This window comes from Schistocerca americana, chromosome 2 (genome assembly GCF_021461395.2).
Source record: "Schistocerca americana isolate TAMUIC-IGC-003095 chromosome 2, iqSchAmer2.1, whole genome shotgun sequence".
Lineage (NCBI taxonomy): Eukaryota > Metazoa > Arthropoda > Insecta > Orthoptera > Acrididae > Schistocerca > Schistocerca americana.
In genome coordinates this window covers 659,779,663-659,794,976 of record NC_060120.1, presented here as the reverse complement: position 1 = coordinate 659,794,976, position 15,314 = coordinate 659,779,663, and the positions used below count along the sequence as shown (strand labels likewise).

Here is a 15,314-nt window from a genome sequence, read left to right as displayed (position 1 = left end):
CGCCAGTGTCTATCACAGAATAGACAAAGTCAGGTTTTATATACAGCAGGATATATTCTGGCAAATATCATTTATAGTATGCACTTCCTTGTATGCCAGCGACAAAATTTCGAGTGGACTTGTGGATTACCCAACAGGGATATTTAGTCTTTGGGAGAAGCTACAGTATATGCCAGTAAGTTACAATCCCAAACAACTTCCATGATTCCATAGCGATGAATAAATAGTGAGTGCTGGAGGGCGAGTAACGACGGCGAAAGCAGGGTACTCTGTGACTGACCCAATCTCAAAACATCTGTCAGGGTGAGGAACGACAACGGATGTTAAAGGCAGCTCAGCAAACCGCTCACACTAAACGCTAGAATGTGCGGCACTAGTACGGAAGAGACTAGTTCAATAATTTGCAGTTAAAGGTCTAATTCAATTTTTCATTCATCGTAATCGACATTTGTTTATGAAATAGATTTTTGTGCTGCCAGGCACAATTTTATTTTAGTTATTTCTTACATGGCACGTTTCGGGAAGTCATTTCCATTTTAAAGTGTGTTTCTTTGTATAATATTGCATTTATACGTGATGCTTGTGTTCCTTTACTGTAATACATAAACAACCGCAACAAAATAGAAATGATCCTAAGGCGTCAGTGGCCGGGAGTTCCTAGGCGGGAGGTTAGGCCGCCAAGTGCAGGTCTTATTGAGTGCAACGCCACATTGGGTGACTTGCGTGTCGACAGTGGGGATGAAATGATGATGATGACAGCACAACATCCAGTCCCTGAGGGGAGAAAATCTCCCAGCCGGGAATCGATCCCGGGCCCCTGTGCGTGGCAATCCAACGCGCTGACCGTTCACCTAACACGCGCAATTTTGTAGTTAATAATATGTATACAGGGTGGTTAAGAGGAAATATCACATAACTTGTGAGATGATTTTACATCACAAAATAAACCGAAAAATCCTGTGAACGTGTGTCCGTTTTCGATCGATACGGAACTGGAGCGTTTTGAAGACTACACACATCCATGAATGGATATGAAGACAAGAGAGAATATTACTTACCGAAATACTGTGTAGGAACTGTGGTCGACGGAATAATGGTGGGATACATGACTGATTTATCCTGCAAGAGGTGTTCAAAAAGTTCCTAAACCATCTCAGCGCACTTGTCAATGCATCGCAGGGTGTGTTGTGGTGCACATCGAACATCATCTCGGCGGGCTTTAATGCGGCCCACAGTGTTGGTAGTGCGAGCGCCAAGTTCTTCACTCGTCTCCACCTTAGTAGAGCATACATCCCCCTTTAACCAGCCCCCTAAACAGATGTCCAATGGGGTTCGGTCGGGTGACCTGACAGACCAGTTAATGGGTCCGCCACGGCCAATCCACTGTTGAGGAAATGTGTTATTCTTAGTGATGGGCTAAACTGCGATTTTCCGATATCAGTGATTTCTGTGAATGCTACTTTTCAGTATCTGTTATTCTTGACTGATTTGTCGCAGTTAAGAATCGCAGTTAAGGAATCCAGCTCTTGTATGCCTCCGCACTCTACCACTGCGATTTCTGCTACTTCTGCGATTTCTGCGACTTCTGCTACTTCTGCGACTTATCTCCGAATGAAAAAGTTACATGTGTTCACACAGAGAATTGCATCTCAAGAAAACTGACATTAGTAAGTGTGTTTTACAATTGTTCTTCCGTTGGCTTTACTTTTGTATTAAAGAAACAATTGTGAAACTATTAATAATGTAATTAATATGTTAGTAGCCAAACAGTACCGTAATAGTTCGTGTTTAGAAAAAGAACTCTAACGTATTGTTATGTTCACAGGTACCCGAACTACATTCCAGTCACTCAGTAAAGCGATAATTCGAAATATTATCGTCAACAGCCACTGCGTCTTTAGACTGTCTTCGTCAGACGAGAGGTTAGTTTCTAAGATTTCGATGAACTTAATTACTTAAATGAGATCGTTCTTGCAAATGTGAAACGTCCCCCATTGAATGGCTTTCATGACAGCAAATATTAGTAATACTACTCTGTCAATTACATTGCTTGTAATTAGTGACAGCAAAAATGTTTAATAATCCTTTTAATTTTGCAGACGCAGTTCCAACCCCGATTACTGGTTTCTGTACGTATCTATCCACTTCAAGGCTCTTGGGAGAGAATCGTGAATATTCAAGACAGCTCTTGGAGGATTTGCAGTTTAAAAGTGCCATAATTATGAAATAAGTGTGCATAATGAGTGATTGAACTGTGTTTAATTTGAAGTTCTTACGCGATTTTAAAGGAATGATAAATGTTAAATACAGTGAGTGAATAAATAAAATATTTTCCACGTGTTAAGCAGTCCTATACCCAAAAATCTTCCGCCATTTAATTACTGGTAAAGACTTGTTGGAGAGTGTGACATGCCGCCGCCCCCCATCCCCCTTTCCCCAGAAGCTTGGTGTGACACTGACCTGGAATATAACCCAAGGTCTAGAGTATGCATTTTGAGCCCATTATGAAAGTGGGAAGTACAGATCTTAAATCAGGAATCATTTAAGTGTAGTACTTGAAGGTAAACCAGGAAAAGTTTACTTATGAAGGTGCTTGTAGTGTCAGCAAAAAGTTCTTGTGTGCAGTTGCTATGTAGAACGCCAGGTGTAAAATTTTCCTCCGTAGTTTTGAACACTGTCGGAACAAAAGCGAGGCACTCATATGATTCAATACTATTGTCTTTGTTTCATTACACTTATACAGATGTCAGAGTTCTGCTGTGTTAACATTGCAAATTCCTGTAGGCAGGTGGAGTATTTACCATAATTGTCATATTGGAAGCGGAATCTCACACATTTTTTAGGTTACTTGTCTCTAAATGATATTTTCAGGAGAAATGGGCAATGCTGCTTCTTATTGATATAATACATTCGGTTACAGCTGTTTGGCCAACCATTACTGGTGCTGAAAGTGCGTGACATCATGCAGTATGCACACAGTCCCAAGCTGAGGCATATTACAAGCGTTAAAACCACTGAGGCAGATTTTTTTAAATATGTAAAGTAAGTTGCCAATAACTTTGAGTATGAGGTTATTGGACTTGTTTTTAAAAATAAGTAATACTTCAGTAATCCTGCCGAGATAAATTTTAAGGGCGAACACCTAGATCGTGATGCCAGTATGAAGTCTCAGTTGCAATTCCTTTTCCAGTGCCTAAGTTTAAAATGTATAGGTCCTATGTAATAAGTGGCTGGATTGGAGCAAGCAAGTTGAACAATTCACAGCAGTTTGGTTTTAAGATGATGGTGACACTACAGCTACATTTAGGGAATAACATATGCATAAAACAGATATTCAGATTTTTCACATTGAAATGGGACTGTTTACCCATGTCTATTAGAAAGATGAAATGTTAAACTTGCTCTCCAAATTTTAAACTTGTCTGCAGCCCTTGCTCTTAATTTGGTCCAAAGAAAGACACTGGGTGCTGGAAAGGTACATTCCCACCTGGTGAATTTACCTGCAACTGCAGGAACAAACTTCATTAAATTCTTTACATTTTTAGCTTTGTAAGAGACTTAACAGTGCATCAGCAGGTGGTCTCGGGAAATGCTAGTGAGTACAGTGAGCAGTAACCTTGTGACCTTGAGCACATATCTAATGCCATCTGACTGGTTATTGCAAGGGATAAGAGCTACTTCCTACCAGGTAAAATGCACACTTATAATTTACTGAACAGGTTCAGGAAATGTCAAATATGTGGTGGCAGCTACTGTATTTCTGTTTAAATTCAAATAGATTTTATTTATCTATGGTTTTACATATGGTATTGTCAGTAAATATTAAATTATATAATGTTGGTGTAAATACAGTTACATTGTTATGTAGACAAGCTGTTTCTTCTACATAATTCAGTTTTTCAAGTTACACAGACTGCAAATATTTAAAAAAAGTTACAACTTGTGTTATTAGGACACATTTGTAATAAAAGATCTGTGTTACAGGAAGCATTTTTCTTTTGGTATTTATCTACAGCATTTTACTGACAAATTCATAAAAATGAGCATTTTCTGAGCTGGAAACTTATACGTCCTGGCATTTGCCCACGGTCTGAAGGAAAACCAGCTCCTCAAAACCCCAGAAGGACGTTATCAACTGTGTACGGTTGTTGTGCTACATATTAAATATTTTATGTTGCAGTCTTGAGGGATCCTCCTCCTCCTCGAATCTTGGGTTCGCCTCGTCAGGTTACATGAAACATTTGTACAAGTATGAGCAAAACAAACATGTACACACATTTCACACACCCCACATATTAATCTTGTTATCGAATGAATAATAAAATCTCAACAGTTTTAGTCCTCTCAAAGTGCAGGTGGCTCTTAATTAATGCAATTAAAAAAGTTCTAAATAACAAAGTAAAATTTGCTAGTTGGGATGGTTCATTTTAGCAGGAGACAGGAACATATATGTACATCTGCAATCAACAACAACAAAAAGAAAAAAGAAAAAAAATCACTATTAGTGTGCATTTGGAATAAATTTTTCAAACTTGCGTGTGTTCCACAGCTGGTCGTGGCTCTTTCTGGTTTTTGGGTCTTGGTTGGTATTCTTTGCTCATTCCAGTTTTTATCCACATGGTGTCACCAAATTCATTATGTAAAAGATAGCACAAAACAGATTATTGTATGTCTACAACATCACACATTACAATCAACTTTTATTACATATATAGAATTTTTTTCCTTCAGCATAAGCTCATGGATTATCATTGACTGACTGTCCTCACTTTCTAGATGGTATTCCTGTTATTTTTCAAGTCGAGGTGCTCAAGATATTTCTGAAACATAACTTAAAGTAGCAGGTTTTAGTATAAAGAAATAACACTTCCAGTATTTACATTCACTCACCATTTTAATCATTACAAAGCTTTGTGCCTTAATGGCATCAAATCAGTAACTGTGCTCCATCCAAGTCACAGACCTACTGCTCCCAGTATGACCTGTTCCTCTGTCACCTTTCTGTGGACAAACGAATGAACAAATAGTTGACGATCTATAAGATTTAAATGTAGTAGTGCATGATGATGAAATTCTGGTTAAAAATATGTGGTCTCTGCCTCGTTAAATTGTTCATTACCGTGCATATATCAACAAAACTAAATCTGTGTTTTTCAACAAACAGAAACTAATATGACAAAGAAAACACAGTCTTGGAAGTGATATCAGTGGTCTGTGTTACCAATCTTTTGATGCTAGAGATTTAACTCACATGTATGCCAAAGTGAAATACCTGCAGTAAGTGAAAGGTATCTGCAACAAAAGGAAAAAAAATTAAATTTTAGTAAGCCCACAGTGTATGACGAATGACTTGTTTGTGATCCTTTATAGTGAATTATGAAACACCAAAATACTCACATATTTTACATTTTGCTAATCATCATACAGTTGTGTGGTCTTGTTTGCTTGTGCTGAAAGTGCCCAGTTACCTGCATATAATAAAAATACAAATGAGTTCAACATTTTCTACATGACAACATGTGCTCGAGAAGAGTAAAAGGTTTCCTACACCTATTGGACACAAATACTCACATATTTTACATTTTGCTAGGCATCATACAGTTGTGTGGTCTTGTTTGCTTGTGTTGAAAGTGCCCAGTTACCTCCATGGAAGCAAACCTCACACGGGTCCAGAATTTTCTGCAAGACTGTGTATGCATGTAAGAAACATATTGAAGATGATAATTATTCTTGTTTATATACAACAATTCTGATTATGAGTAGTTTAACAATGTACTGTGTTCTAATGATGTATCACTTACCAGCACTAATCACAGGTACCATTGGCATTCAGAAATATTAGTTTTTCTAAATTCGATGGCTTGAGGCGGGTTCTTCTGTCATTTATTAAATGTCCAGTTTTTGAGAAGACCCTCTCACAAGGTACAGAAGTTGCTACAACATTAAACCTCTCTTTCACTACTTTTGCAATGGTTGGGTATGTGTATTGATTTTGCCTCCACCATGCCAGAGGATCCTCAATTTCTACTGATGACTGAGCTGTCAATGTACCTTTGAACCTCTACAATAGCACATGACTGTACTGTGCCCTGTGGCTGTGCATGTTTCACTAACTTATCAAATATGCCCCACACAGAGAAGAACTCAGTTGCCAAATTATTTGGCTCAACAGATTGTGAAGGCTGAATACCTACTGGCCTACATTTTTCCATTTTCTGGGCAACAATATTAATTAATTGTTTCTTCATGTTGTCTGCTGCTGCCTGGTTCTGAAATGCCAGCAATTTGAAACGTGGATCCAGCAGAGTAGCAAGGGCAATGGACTTGCTCTGCTCAATATTCGAAAACCGGTTTGTAAGCCCTTCTTTTAGTGCCTCAACAACTTTCATTGAAACTTCATGTAGCTGCATTTTGGCTATTTCGTCACATACTGCCAGAAGTCCACGTGTCAGGACTATAACCTGAAAATTGAGACAAATATGCTAACAACTACACAACATATAAGGAAAGTATACAATAAAATGACATTGAACTTACATGAGCCAAATAAAGTAAATTATTAACTTACCAAGCTGCCAGTTGGGTACTCCTCTGCACTGAGCTGCCTCGAAACCTGCTCAAACAGTTTCAAAATCAAACAGAGTTCGGAGCAGATTTCCCACTCATCATTTGACAGTGACGGAAGATCTGTGGGTCTGTTACAAAGGGCAACTGTAATTTTCACTGCCTCTGATAATTCGACAATACGTTCCAACATGAACAGGGTTGAATTCCACCTTGTGGGCAAGTCCTGGATCAATTTCTTGACATTTACTTTGCCACTGTTCTGTTGGCATGTTAAGAGCTGCTCTGTTGCACTGCTGCTCCTTCAAAAAAAACCTACAATTGTCTTGACTTTCCAGTGAACTTCCTGAACATTTTTAAGTGCATCCTGCACAACTAAATTAAGAGTGTGAACATAACAACCAAAATGTTTCCACTTGAGAATGGTGGAAATAGCATTTTTTATATTTGGTGCATTGTCCGTGACCATCATTAAAATTTTGCCACCAAGACTAAATTTGTCTAATTTTAATCAAAGCTGTGGACAAATTTGAGCTGGTATGGGCACCACTGAAATGACTGCATTCCAGCAGTACAGACTGTAATCTGAATTGTTAATTTATGAAATGTCCAGTCACAGCCATGTAACTTTCATTAGAAGCTGATGTCCAGCAATCTGTTGTTAGACAGATTGTCTTTATGCCTTGCAGCTTTTGTTGTACTTTCTCATTTGCTTCTGCATATGCTGCTGTCAACATTACATTTGTTGTAGTCCTTCTACTCGGTATTTCATAAGCGGGATTCAGTGCATGTACAAAATTACGGAATCCTGAGTCATTTACAATAGAGAAAGGTTGATAGTCTTTTGTGAACAGACCCATTAATTTGCTATCCACCTTCTTCTTTTGAATCAGTCCCATCTTTTTGGGAATGTATTCTGTGATGGCTGTCTGATGCAGTGATGTGGAGGGAACTGCTTCCCCCTGTGTGCTGCTGGCTGTGGTGCCTTCTTCTGGCAACTCCACTGCAAGAGAGGCTTCACCTATAAAACAATAAGCTGAACATCAGCATACAGATTGTGTCAGCAACAAAGGCAGGATATACATTTAGAGTACAATTTACTTTCCAAGTACTGTATGCTGATGACATGACACTCTTCACTGATGGAGAAAATCAGAAATATATTTTAGAATACTACAAAGTTGTAAGTGAAATGAGCAGTGACTGGTGCAGGGCCAATCAATTATCAATACATAAAATAAAAATGGAGGTAGTTTACTTCACCCTAAAGACATTTAAACAAGACACAAAATGTGTTAAATTACTGGAATTGCATTTACATCAAAAACTCACATGAGATAAGCATATAAATCATCTGTGTGCCAAACTTGCTAGTACTGTCTTCCTACTACACAACATGAGATGCATTATTAGTAAACATTTATTAATTTCTGCATATTTTTCTTTCTTCCATTCACGATTGCAGTATGGAATACTGTTTTGGGGTAACTCAGTGAATTCAAGTACCATCTTGAAGTGGTAGAAGAAAGCAGATGTATATTGCATCCACCACCAAGGCAAAGCTGCAAAAAAAATGCTTTAAAGAATTCAAGATAATGACTCTGCCCCGTATGTGTACTTACATTAAGAATTTTAATTTAAGATCCCAACTCCATGCCCATAACATCCAAAATAACAGTAATCTAGATCTTCATACTCAAGACTGACATTAAATCATAAGAACAGAAAGCAATCTATTAATGAATAGTTTGAAGCATCCCATAGAAGTGTGGTTCGAATGTATGCTATACTTCTCAACTGATGGGTTTCTAAACAGTGATAGACAGGAAATATGCACTAGCAGTAACCAGGTGGTAACTACATAATGAAGTATGACTATAGGTGTGCGACAGTAATGTATAAGCATTCACACTTTTTTCTACAGGATACATAAGATAACACATAATTATGTAGATACTTTTGTATAATATGTGATAAATGTAATTAACTATTACTACTGCTGTTATGTTAACACTGTGTAGTACCACTGTAATTATGATTATTTTATTATTACCATTATTTTAGCATATGTATATTTGTCCTGCACATAAATACTTGCATTATTATATTTTGCTTTTATGTATTCAATTATTGACGACGCCAATTGTATGGATAACATACTGATAGGCAAATAAAGATTCTGTTCTGTTATATTAATTATACGTGCAATGTAAACCTTTCCTCGCGCCACTTCAAGTTTGAAATCTTATACAACAGTAATTAAGAGCCACGTGAAATACAATACACCATTCAGATTTTAAATTACATCGCACTTCACTCGATGTTAATTTGGTACAATCAAAATCAAATCGCAGCCTTAAGTTACACTATACAGCAACAAAAAAAGTGGAAACTTATTTCTAATTACTGTCTGACGTAGAACATAAATTTCATGGAAGTGAACATCCACGTTCTAGTTTAAATAGAGCGGGCTTGCGGGTTGCTTTGCAGCCTGTTACACTACGCTATATATTTTCAACTCGAATTTAATACTTAAAGAAGCTGAAATCTTCACTATAATTCGGACAGTTAATGTCATTTAACTATTCTAGGAGCAACTGCGCAATTTGCACAGGAAATGGTCGTGTTGGAAGAAATTATAAGTGTTTCCCTGTGTGAATGTTGTGCGCGCATGTTGGTAACGGCTGCGTCGGGCGTTTATGTCGAATTCTTATTGGCTATTGCTACCATGTGGCATTGCCAACAGCACAACACAGTGGCGCACATTTCAAGTGCCACGGACGGCGAGAATATCTCGTTCAAATTTCAGTTAAGCTCGATGGGGATTATTACACTTACAAACGCATATACCATAGTTAGAAAATTGAAAGTACAATCCTAGCCCCAAGAGTAAATTTTCTAAATAATCTACTTATAATATCACACAGCCTAGCATGTTTTCTTGGTATTAACAGCGCTGTTTTAAAAAGAGTGCTGACAAAAAAACAATCATCCCGTAAAACAATCAGTTGTTGCAAAATACCTGGCTCTGGCAACACAGGGTCGACGGATCTTGAAGAATTTGTCGCAAAGTTCACCATTACATGCGACCTTTCGATATGTTTCTTCAAGTTCGTCGTGCTGGTTCTGTACGACAACTTTTTGCCGCATAAACTACATTTCGCATACTCTTCATCCAGAATAGTGAAATGATTCCACAATTCGCACCTCCGTGATCGCTTCATCTTGGCAGAAACAAGAAGTAAACCCTTGAACGACCAGAGACGAAATGGAAGAAAATCAGGAAATACTGTCCCCACGCTGGGAATTTTCAACTAGTTGGGGAAATCCCAGTAACGTAGACCTAACGAATGGGATCGAATCAGCCGCCTATAACATAGGCCGTGGTTCAATTCTTCGACCATACATCGATCTCGTCTCATGTCCTTAAAACGAAGTACGAAAGTCAATCAAAAAGTCAATCGACAAAGAATGTTAACTGCGCTTTTTAGTTGCTACTTGCGACTCTTAGTTGGGACTTGTCACGGAAATCGCAGTTGGACTCCATAGCGTACCGCGGAAATGGACGTAGTACGAACTTTGGCCAACAGATGCCACTATTAACCGCGCTTTTTAGTTGCTACTTGCGACTCTTAGTTGCGACTTGTCACTGAAATCGCAGAAAGCAGTGCTAAATTCGACCAACAGATGGCTCACGTCTTTGAATGTGAAATACTACTTGCGACTGCTAACTGTGACTGAAATCGCAGTTAGATTCTGTAAAGTTGCTACTGTGATATCTGTGACTTCTCAGTCACTGTGATTTCTAACATACGCGATTTCCTGCCCACCACTAGTTATTCAGATATTGGGCTGCAGGTAGGTCTTCTATCAGGAAATATGTGTATGCTGTGGCTGTTATGAGATTTGGCAGGACCTATAACCAGGTCATCAATTGGACCACACCAGACGTTCACTGAGAACCTAACTTGGAATCTTGTTTCCAAAGTGTCATGTGGGTTCTCCATCACCCGTCTATGAGAATTGCGGGTGTTCATGATACCACTGCATGTAAATGTAGCCTCATCTGTAAATAAAATGTACTGCACAATGTATCTGTGTACAGCCAACCATTTACAAAATTGTTGTCTGCTCATGAGTCACCTGGATGCAGATGTTGCATGAGCTGCACATGAATGGATACGAGCCCTAGTAGTAAACCATACACCCATTTATGGAATATCCAGTTGACGGGTTAATAATACTCTGTGTAGTGGTGGTGGGACTCTGTTGTACTATTGCAAAAACGTCGTCCCTTTCGTCGGCTGACTGGGCAGTCTCACCTCCTGATGTTACATGTCTACTGGATAGTGATCCAGATTCACGTAACGTTTGAAGAACCCTTGGAAATACTCCATGACAGGGAGCTCGTCGATCAGGGAAACGCCTCTGGTATTCTGCCACAGCCACATGGGCGCTGCCGTTACAGTAGCTGTACGCAAACAACATGTCTGCAAATTCTCCATGGGTGAACGTATGCTTATGTTGGTATTCACGGACACAACGGACTTGCTCAAATAAAAAACTCTCAAGCACGACAAGTACGTGGCTAACGGCTGCTTACTGATCAAACCCACGATTGCACACTGGGTAAACTTGCAGGCAGCTGTTGCCTCGGTGCAACGTCACAGTGCTGCCATCTGTTGGAGAATCCCCGCACCTCTTGTAAGCTGCATTACTCATCTGTCCCACCATTATTCTGTCCACAGCGTCTACACAGCATTTCCATAAGTAATATTCACACTTGCCCTCATATCCCCATTCACGATGTGTGTAGTCTTTAACCTCTCCAGTTCCGTAACAATCGAAAATGGGACACTTCATCGGACTACTTCGGTTTGTTTTCACATGTAGAATCACCTCACAAATTATGTGACATTCCTCCTGAATCAACCTGTATACAAGCGGCAGTCAAATGAAAACGAGACAGATGGAAAAAAGTAAGGAAACTTTATTCTTTGAAAAGTAATCACCATAATTGTTAATACATTTATTCTAGTTTAACAAGACGGTCGTACCCACACGGAAAAGTGCTTGTGGTTGTCTACAGAACCATGATTGCATCCAGGCATGTACCTCTTTGTCCGAAGCTTACCGGTACAATAATGGCTCAGTAGGGAACCGCAAACATTTCTACACGAAAGCGCTGACCATGTCTGGCAGCGGGATAAATCTCTTAACAGTTATGGCTATTATTTATGAAATAATAAACAGTTAACTTTCTATTTTTTCATCTCTCTCGTTTCATTTGACTGCCCACTACAATTAATGGTGGATTTGAAAAAAAAAACTTTTTACTTACAGATTTCTTGTAGTCAACTTATGTAGAAACTACATTCATACAATTTAGGTGAACAGTGTATATTGAAGAAGGCACACGTACAGAAACAGACAGAAAGATAAGGAAGGAGAGGCACACAGCAGTCAGTCACAATGCCAATATCTTTTATTATTCTTGCAGATCTAGATTTCGGCTATAAACAGCCATCTTCAGTACATTTTCGTTACATTTCAACAGAATTGCGGCAGTTCATGTCACCGTCCGTTCTTACTGGTGTATAGGCAGAAGGAAATGCACTGATGATGGCTATTTATAGCCGAAATCTAGCTTTGCGACTGAGTGCTATGTGCCTCTCCTTCCTTATAATCTACAGAGGCTGTGCACAACGGTCCCTGATGGAACCGAAGTTGGTTAAGTTAGAAATATATTTCACGGACAAGCAGCCAACAGAGATAACGCTACAGACTGTCCGCGGAGTACATATACTATAATTCCACACAGAGAGTATTTTCCACATGTAATCTGAAATATTGTTTGCTTATATTTTATTTATTGTAAATATTTTATTCACTTCTTAAAGGATAATGTCGAAGCAACCGATGAAATCCACTGAGCCACTTCCCACTTCCCAGATTTTCATTCTACATATTTTTGGCTTTTCTCAGTCAGTGGAGTGCAATACATACAATTGTAAGTATTAGTACTTGAAAATGGGCATAAATTCAAAAAACGCAACAAGCTATGCATAGAAAAACGTAACTGGTGCAGTTTTACTATTTAAATAATTAAAGTCCTATTGCTTCACGATGCAGTACACCAAGGTTTTTACGTAAGTAGATCGTGCTGGTCCATAGATGCTACACTCATCGTCAGATCGAAACTGAAAGCTCTGCAAAATTCGTAGAGACATTATCTACGGCACTGTAGTTTCTCACCCGTCGCGATTTGGTTACGACATAGACTCGCATAGGCGGCGATCGCTTTTCAAATCCTCGTCCGACTATCCTGATCAAAGTTTCCCAATATATTTTACAGTGAATGCGTGCATGGTTCCTTTGGCAAAGATGCGGCAGATTTCCTCCCTGATCCTTATCCAGTACAAAACTCGCCGTCGACAGGATGTGAACAATAATATTCCTTCCTTCTCGATCAATCCGCTTGAGAGATTTCTGAACATTCATGAGGTTCAATACTTTCACGCTGAATTTTCTCAGCTGTGGCAGCCACATGACCTGTGCATCAAGTGTGAGGCCCGAAACCTTAGACAAACTGGGGATAGCATCTATGAACTACATCTGAAAAGTATTAAAATTTTGTCCAGCATGGCTGAAATTAATGAACGCCGGTAATTCGATGAAAAACGCGTCTCATTCTTGTAGCCCAACCTGGCCGATTTTTGAGCATGAGTTGGTATTGGCTAACTGTTATTAGTTTGGATGAAGACGAACACACAGTAATATCATTGACGAATTGCCAGTGTTTCGCCCGGCTCCACGCAGTGTTGCCTGTTGTAATCGTATATGTTGCTATAATGCGTAGTAACACGTCTCACTTTCCTTTTACTAGATCGACGGAAAATGTGCGTATGAAAAAACGTGACTTTAATTAGTAGTAATCTAAGGAACAGCTATTGTGCCCAGGTTTGTTGAGATTTGTGTGCAAATATGAGGAAGAAAAATGCGTGCACACTGCAGAAAGCGACGACGGGTGTTAACTTGGACTGGCCTGTTGAGTCACTCGCACTTTGCAGTCGTGGGGTGCCGTGGACTCCAAAGAAGAAAGGGGCATGACGATAATGATCGAGCACTAAAGAAAAATGAATGTTGTTATATAGACTCTGTGCCATGATATCTCGAGTTCAGTACGAACTTTCGTCTTTTTTTTATTTTGTTTGGTCAATTAGTGAAGCGTCATGTATGAATCTGTCTGAAAAGCTTTGTTATTTATTTATTTATTGTTTTTTTTGACCTGGAAAGATTAGGGCCATCAGGCTCTCTATTATGTCTAACCAGGCGTTCTACTTATTTTACTTTCATATGTTTTAGTAGGCATGTTAAACTACATCTAGTACAAATAGTGGAATAAACAACTACAAGGGCACACTTGGAAAAATACATACGTATACAGTTTATATTCGTAGATGATAAGTACTGCTATAATTAGACATTATGATGGAGACAGATTCTAGATAGGAGTGCTAGCAGCAGGGGGTATGAGGGAAACTCTAGGTGAAGGGAGGAGAAGAATAGGGACATGATGAAACATAATTAAGAAAATAAGAAGGAAAATAAGATTGCTTGGCTAACGGAGACAGATGAAGAGGAAGAAGAGAAAGGAGCAAGGTAGGAGACACAAGCTTTGCTATTTGACAAAGGGGACGATTGGCCTTGTACATTAATTTTGTGTAAAACGTTATGAGGATGATAGCAGGAAATGCTTCAACTTCTTCTTAAAAGCAGCAGGGGATTGAATTTTGGGCAAGGTAAGGGGCAGTTTGTTCCAGAGGCGGACAGCGGCAACTGAGAACGAGTTTGTAAAAGTTTTTGTTTTGTGAGTGGGCACAGTTAGGATACCAAGTAACAATGACCTGGTGTTTCGCTTATGATGGCATGAAAGGTGTTTAATGTCTGAAGGAAGGTACTGGGGTGCTTGCGCGTCGAGGAACCGGTGAAGTAGACAGTGTGTGGTAGTCACGCAATTTGTCCGGCCGCAGCCACCCTAACTGGGAGTATGAAGCACTAACGTGATCACATCGGCGAATGTTGCAGGCATTCATGGTTAGTTCTAACCGTCTTTTGTTTTCACTGCTCATGCCTTGTTGAATTACATCACAATAGTGGAGGTTCGGTAGAACGAGTGCTTGCACGAGCTGGCGTTTCAAGTCCTGTGGAAGTACGTTCCGAAACTTTTTGAGAGCATAGAGACAAGCGGACGTCTTCCTGCACGCTGCGACTGTATTCTCTGCCCAGCTGAGTGCTCATACAAAGTTACACCAAAGTTCTTAACTCTTTTATGATACGGTATTGGAATACCGTCCACCAGAATAGGAGTCAGCCGTCCGCGGAAATCTGATCTTATTAATTTCTGATGAGTTGTTAAGGTTACTTGTGTCTTTTTTGCATTTAGTTGAAGCCCCCAGGTTTTTCGCCCATGTCACCTCTGAAGACAGATCATTATTCATCTGAGCGATTGCAGGGTTCATATCTTCAGGTCTGACGCTTAGGTAGAGCTGGAGGTCGTCGGCATAGAAATGATACTTACAGGAGAACAGAACCGACGAAATATCATTGACATATAAGGAAAAAGTGGTCCTAAGACTGATTCCTGAGGTACTCCTGAGGAGACATATTTCCAGGAAGATTTTTCATTTACACAGACAACACATTGCTGTCTGTCTTTTAAGTAGCTTTCAAACCATCTCATTGCACTA

The 15,314-nt window shown here is 39.3% G+C and overlaps 1 protein-coding gene and 1 long non-coding RNA gene across 3 annotated transcripts; both read right to left on the bottom strand.

The window, feature by feature from the left end:
- Positions 1 to 4,433: 4,433 nt before the first annotated feature.
- LOC124595779 lies at positions 4,434 to 6,919 on the bottom strand. The gene is made up of 5 exons (XR_006978244.1): positions 6,569 to 6,919; positions 5,802 to 6,461; positions 5,572 to 5,687; positions 5,398 to 5,468; positions 4,434 to 5,292 (listed from the first exon to the last, which is right to left on the bottom strand). It is a non-coding gene; the product is annotated as an uncharacterized LOC124595779 (long non-coding RNA).
- Positions 6,920 to 7,050: 131 nt separating this feature from the next.
- Positions 7,051 to 11,162, bottom strand: LOC124595778 (E3 SUMO-protein ligase ZBED1-like). 2 transcript variants are annotated; one of them, XM_047134664.1, is made up of 2 exons: positions 10,887 to 11,162; positions 7,051 to 7,585 (listed from the first exon to the last, which is right to left on the bottom strand). In XM_047134664.1, exons 1-2 carry the CDS (start codon positions 11,050 to 11,052, stop codon positions 7,158 to 7,160), a joined length of 594 nt encoding a protein of 197 aa, XP_046990620.1. In that variant the 5' UTR covers positions 11,053 to 11,162; the 3' UTR covers positions 7,051 to 7,157. The 2 variants fall into 2 exon arrangements, with proteins under 2 accessions (XP_046990620.1, XP_046990621.1); XM_047134665.1 differs by lacking the exon at positions 10,887 to 11,162 and adding an exon at positions 9,587 to 9,670.
- Between the last annotated feature and the right edge of the window lie 4,152 nt (positions 11,163 to 15,314).

Excerpts from the sequence above, each read along its gene's own strand:
- LOC124595778 (XM_047134664.1), bottom strand. The coding sequence starts at position 11,052 with ATGTTGTTTGCGTACAGCTACTGTAACGGCAGCGCCCATGTGGCTGTG. Across the intron at positions 7,586-10,886 it reads TAGACATGTAACATCAGGAG|GTGAAGCCTCTCTTGCAGTG; the intron begins GTGAGACTGCCC and ends ATTGTTTTATAG.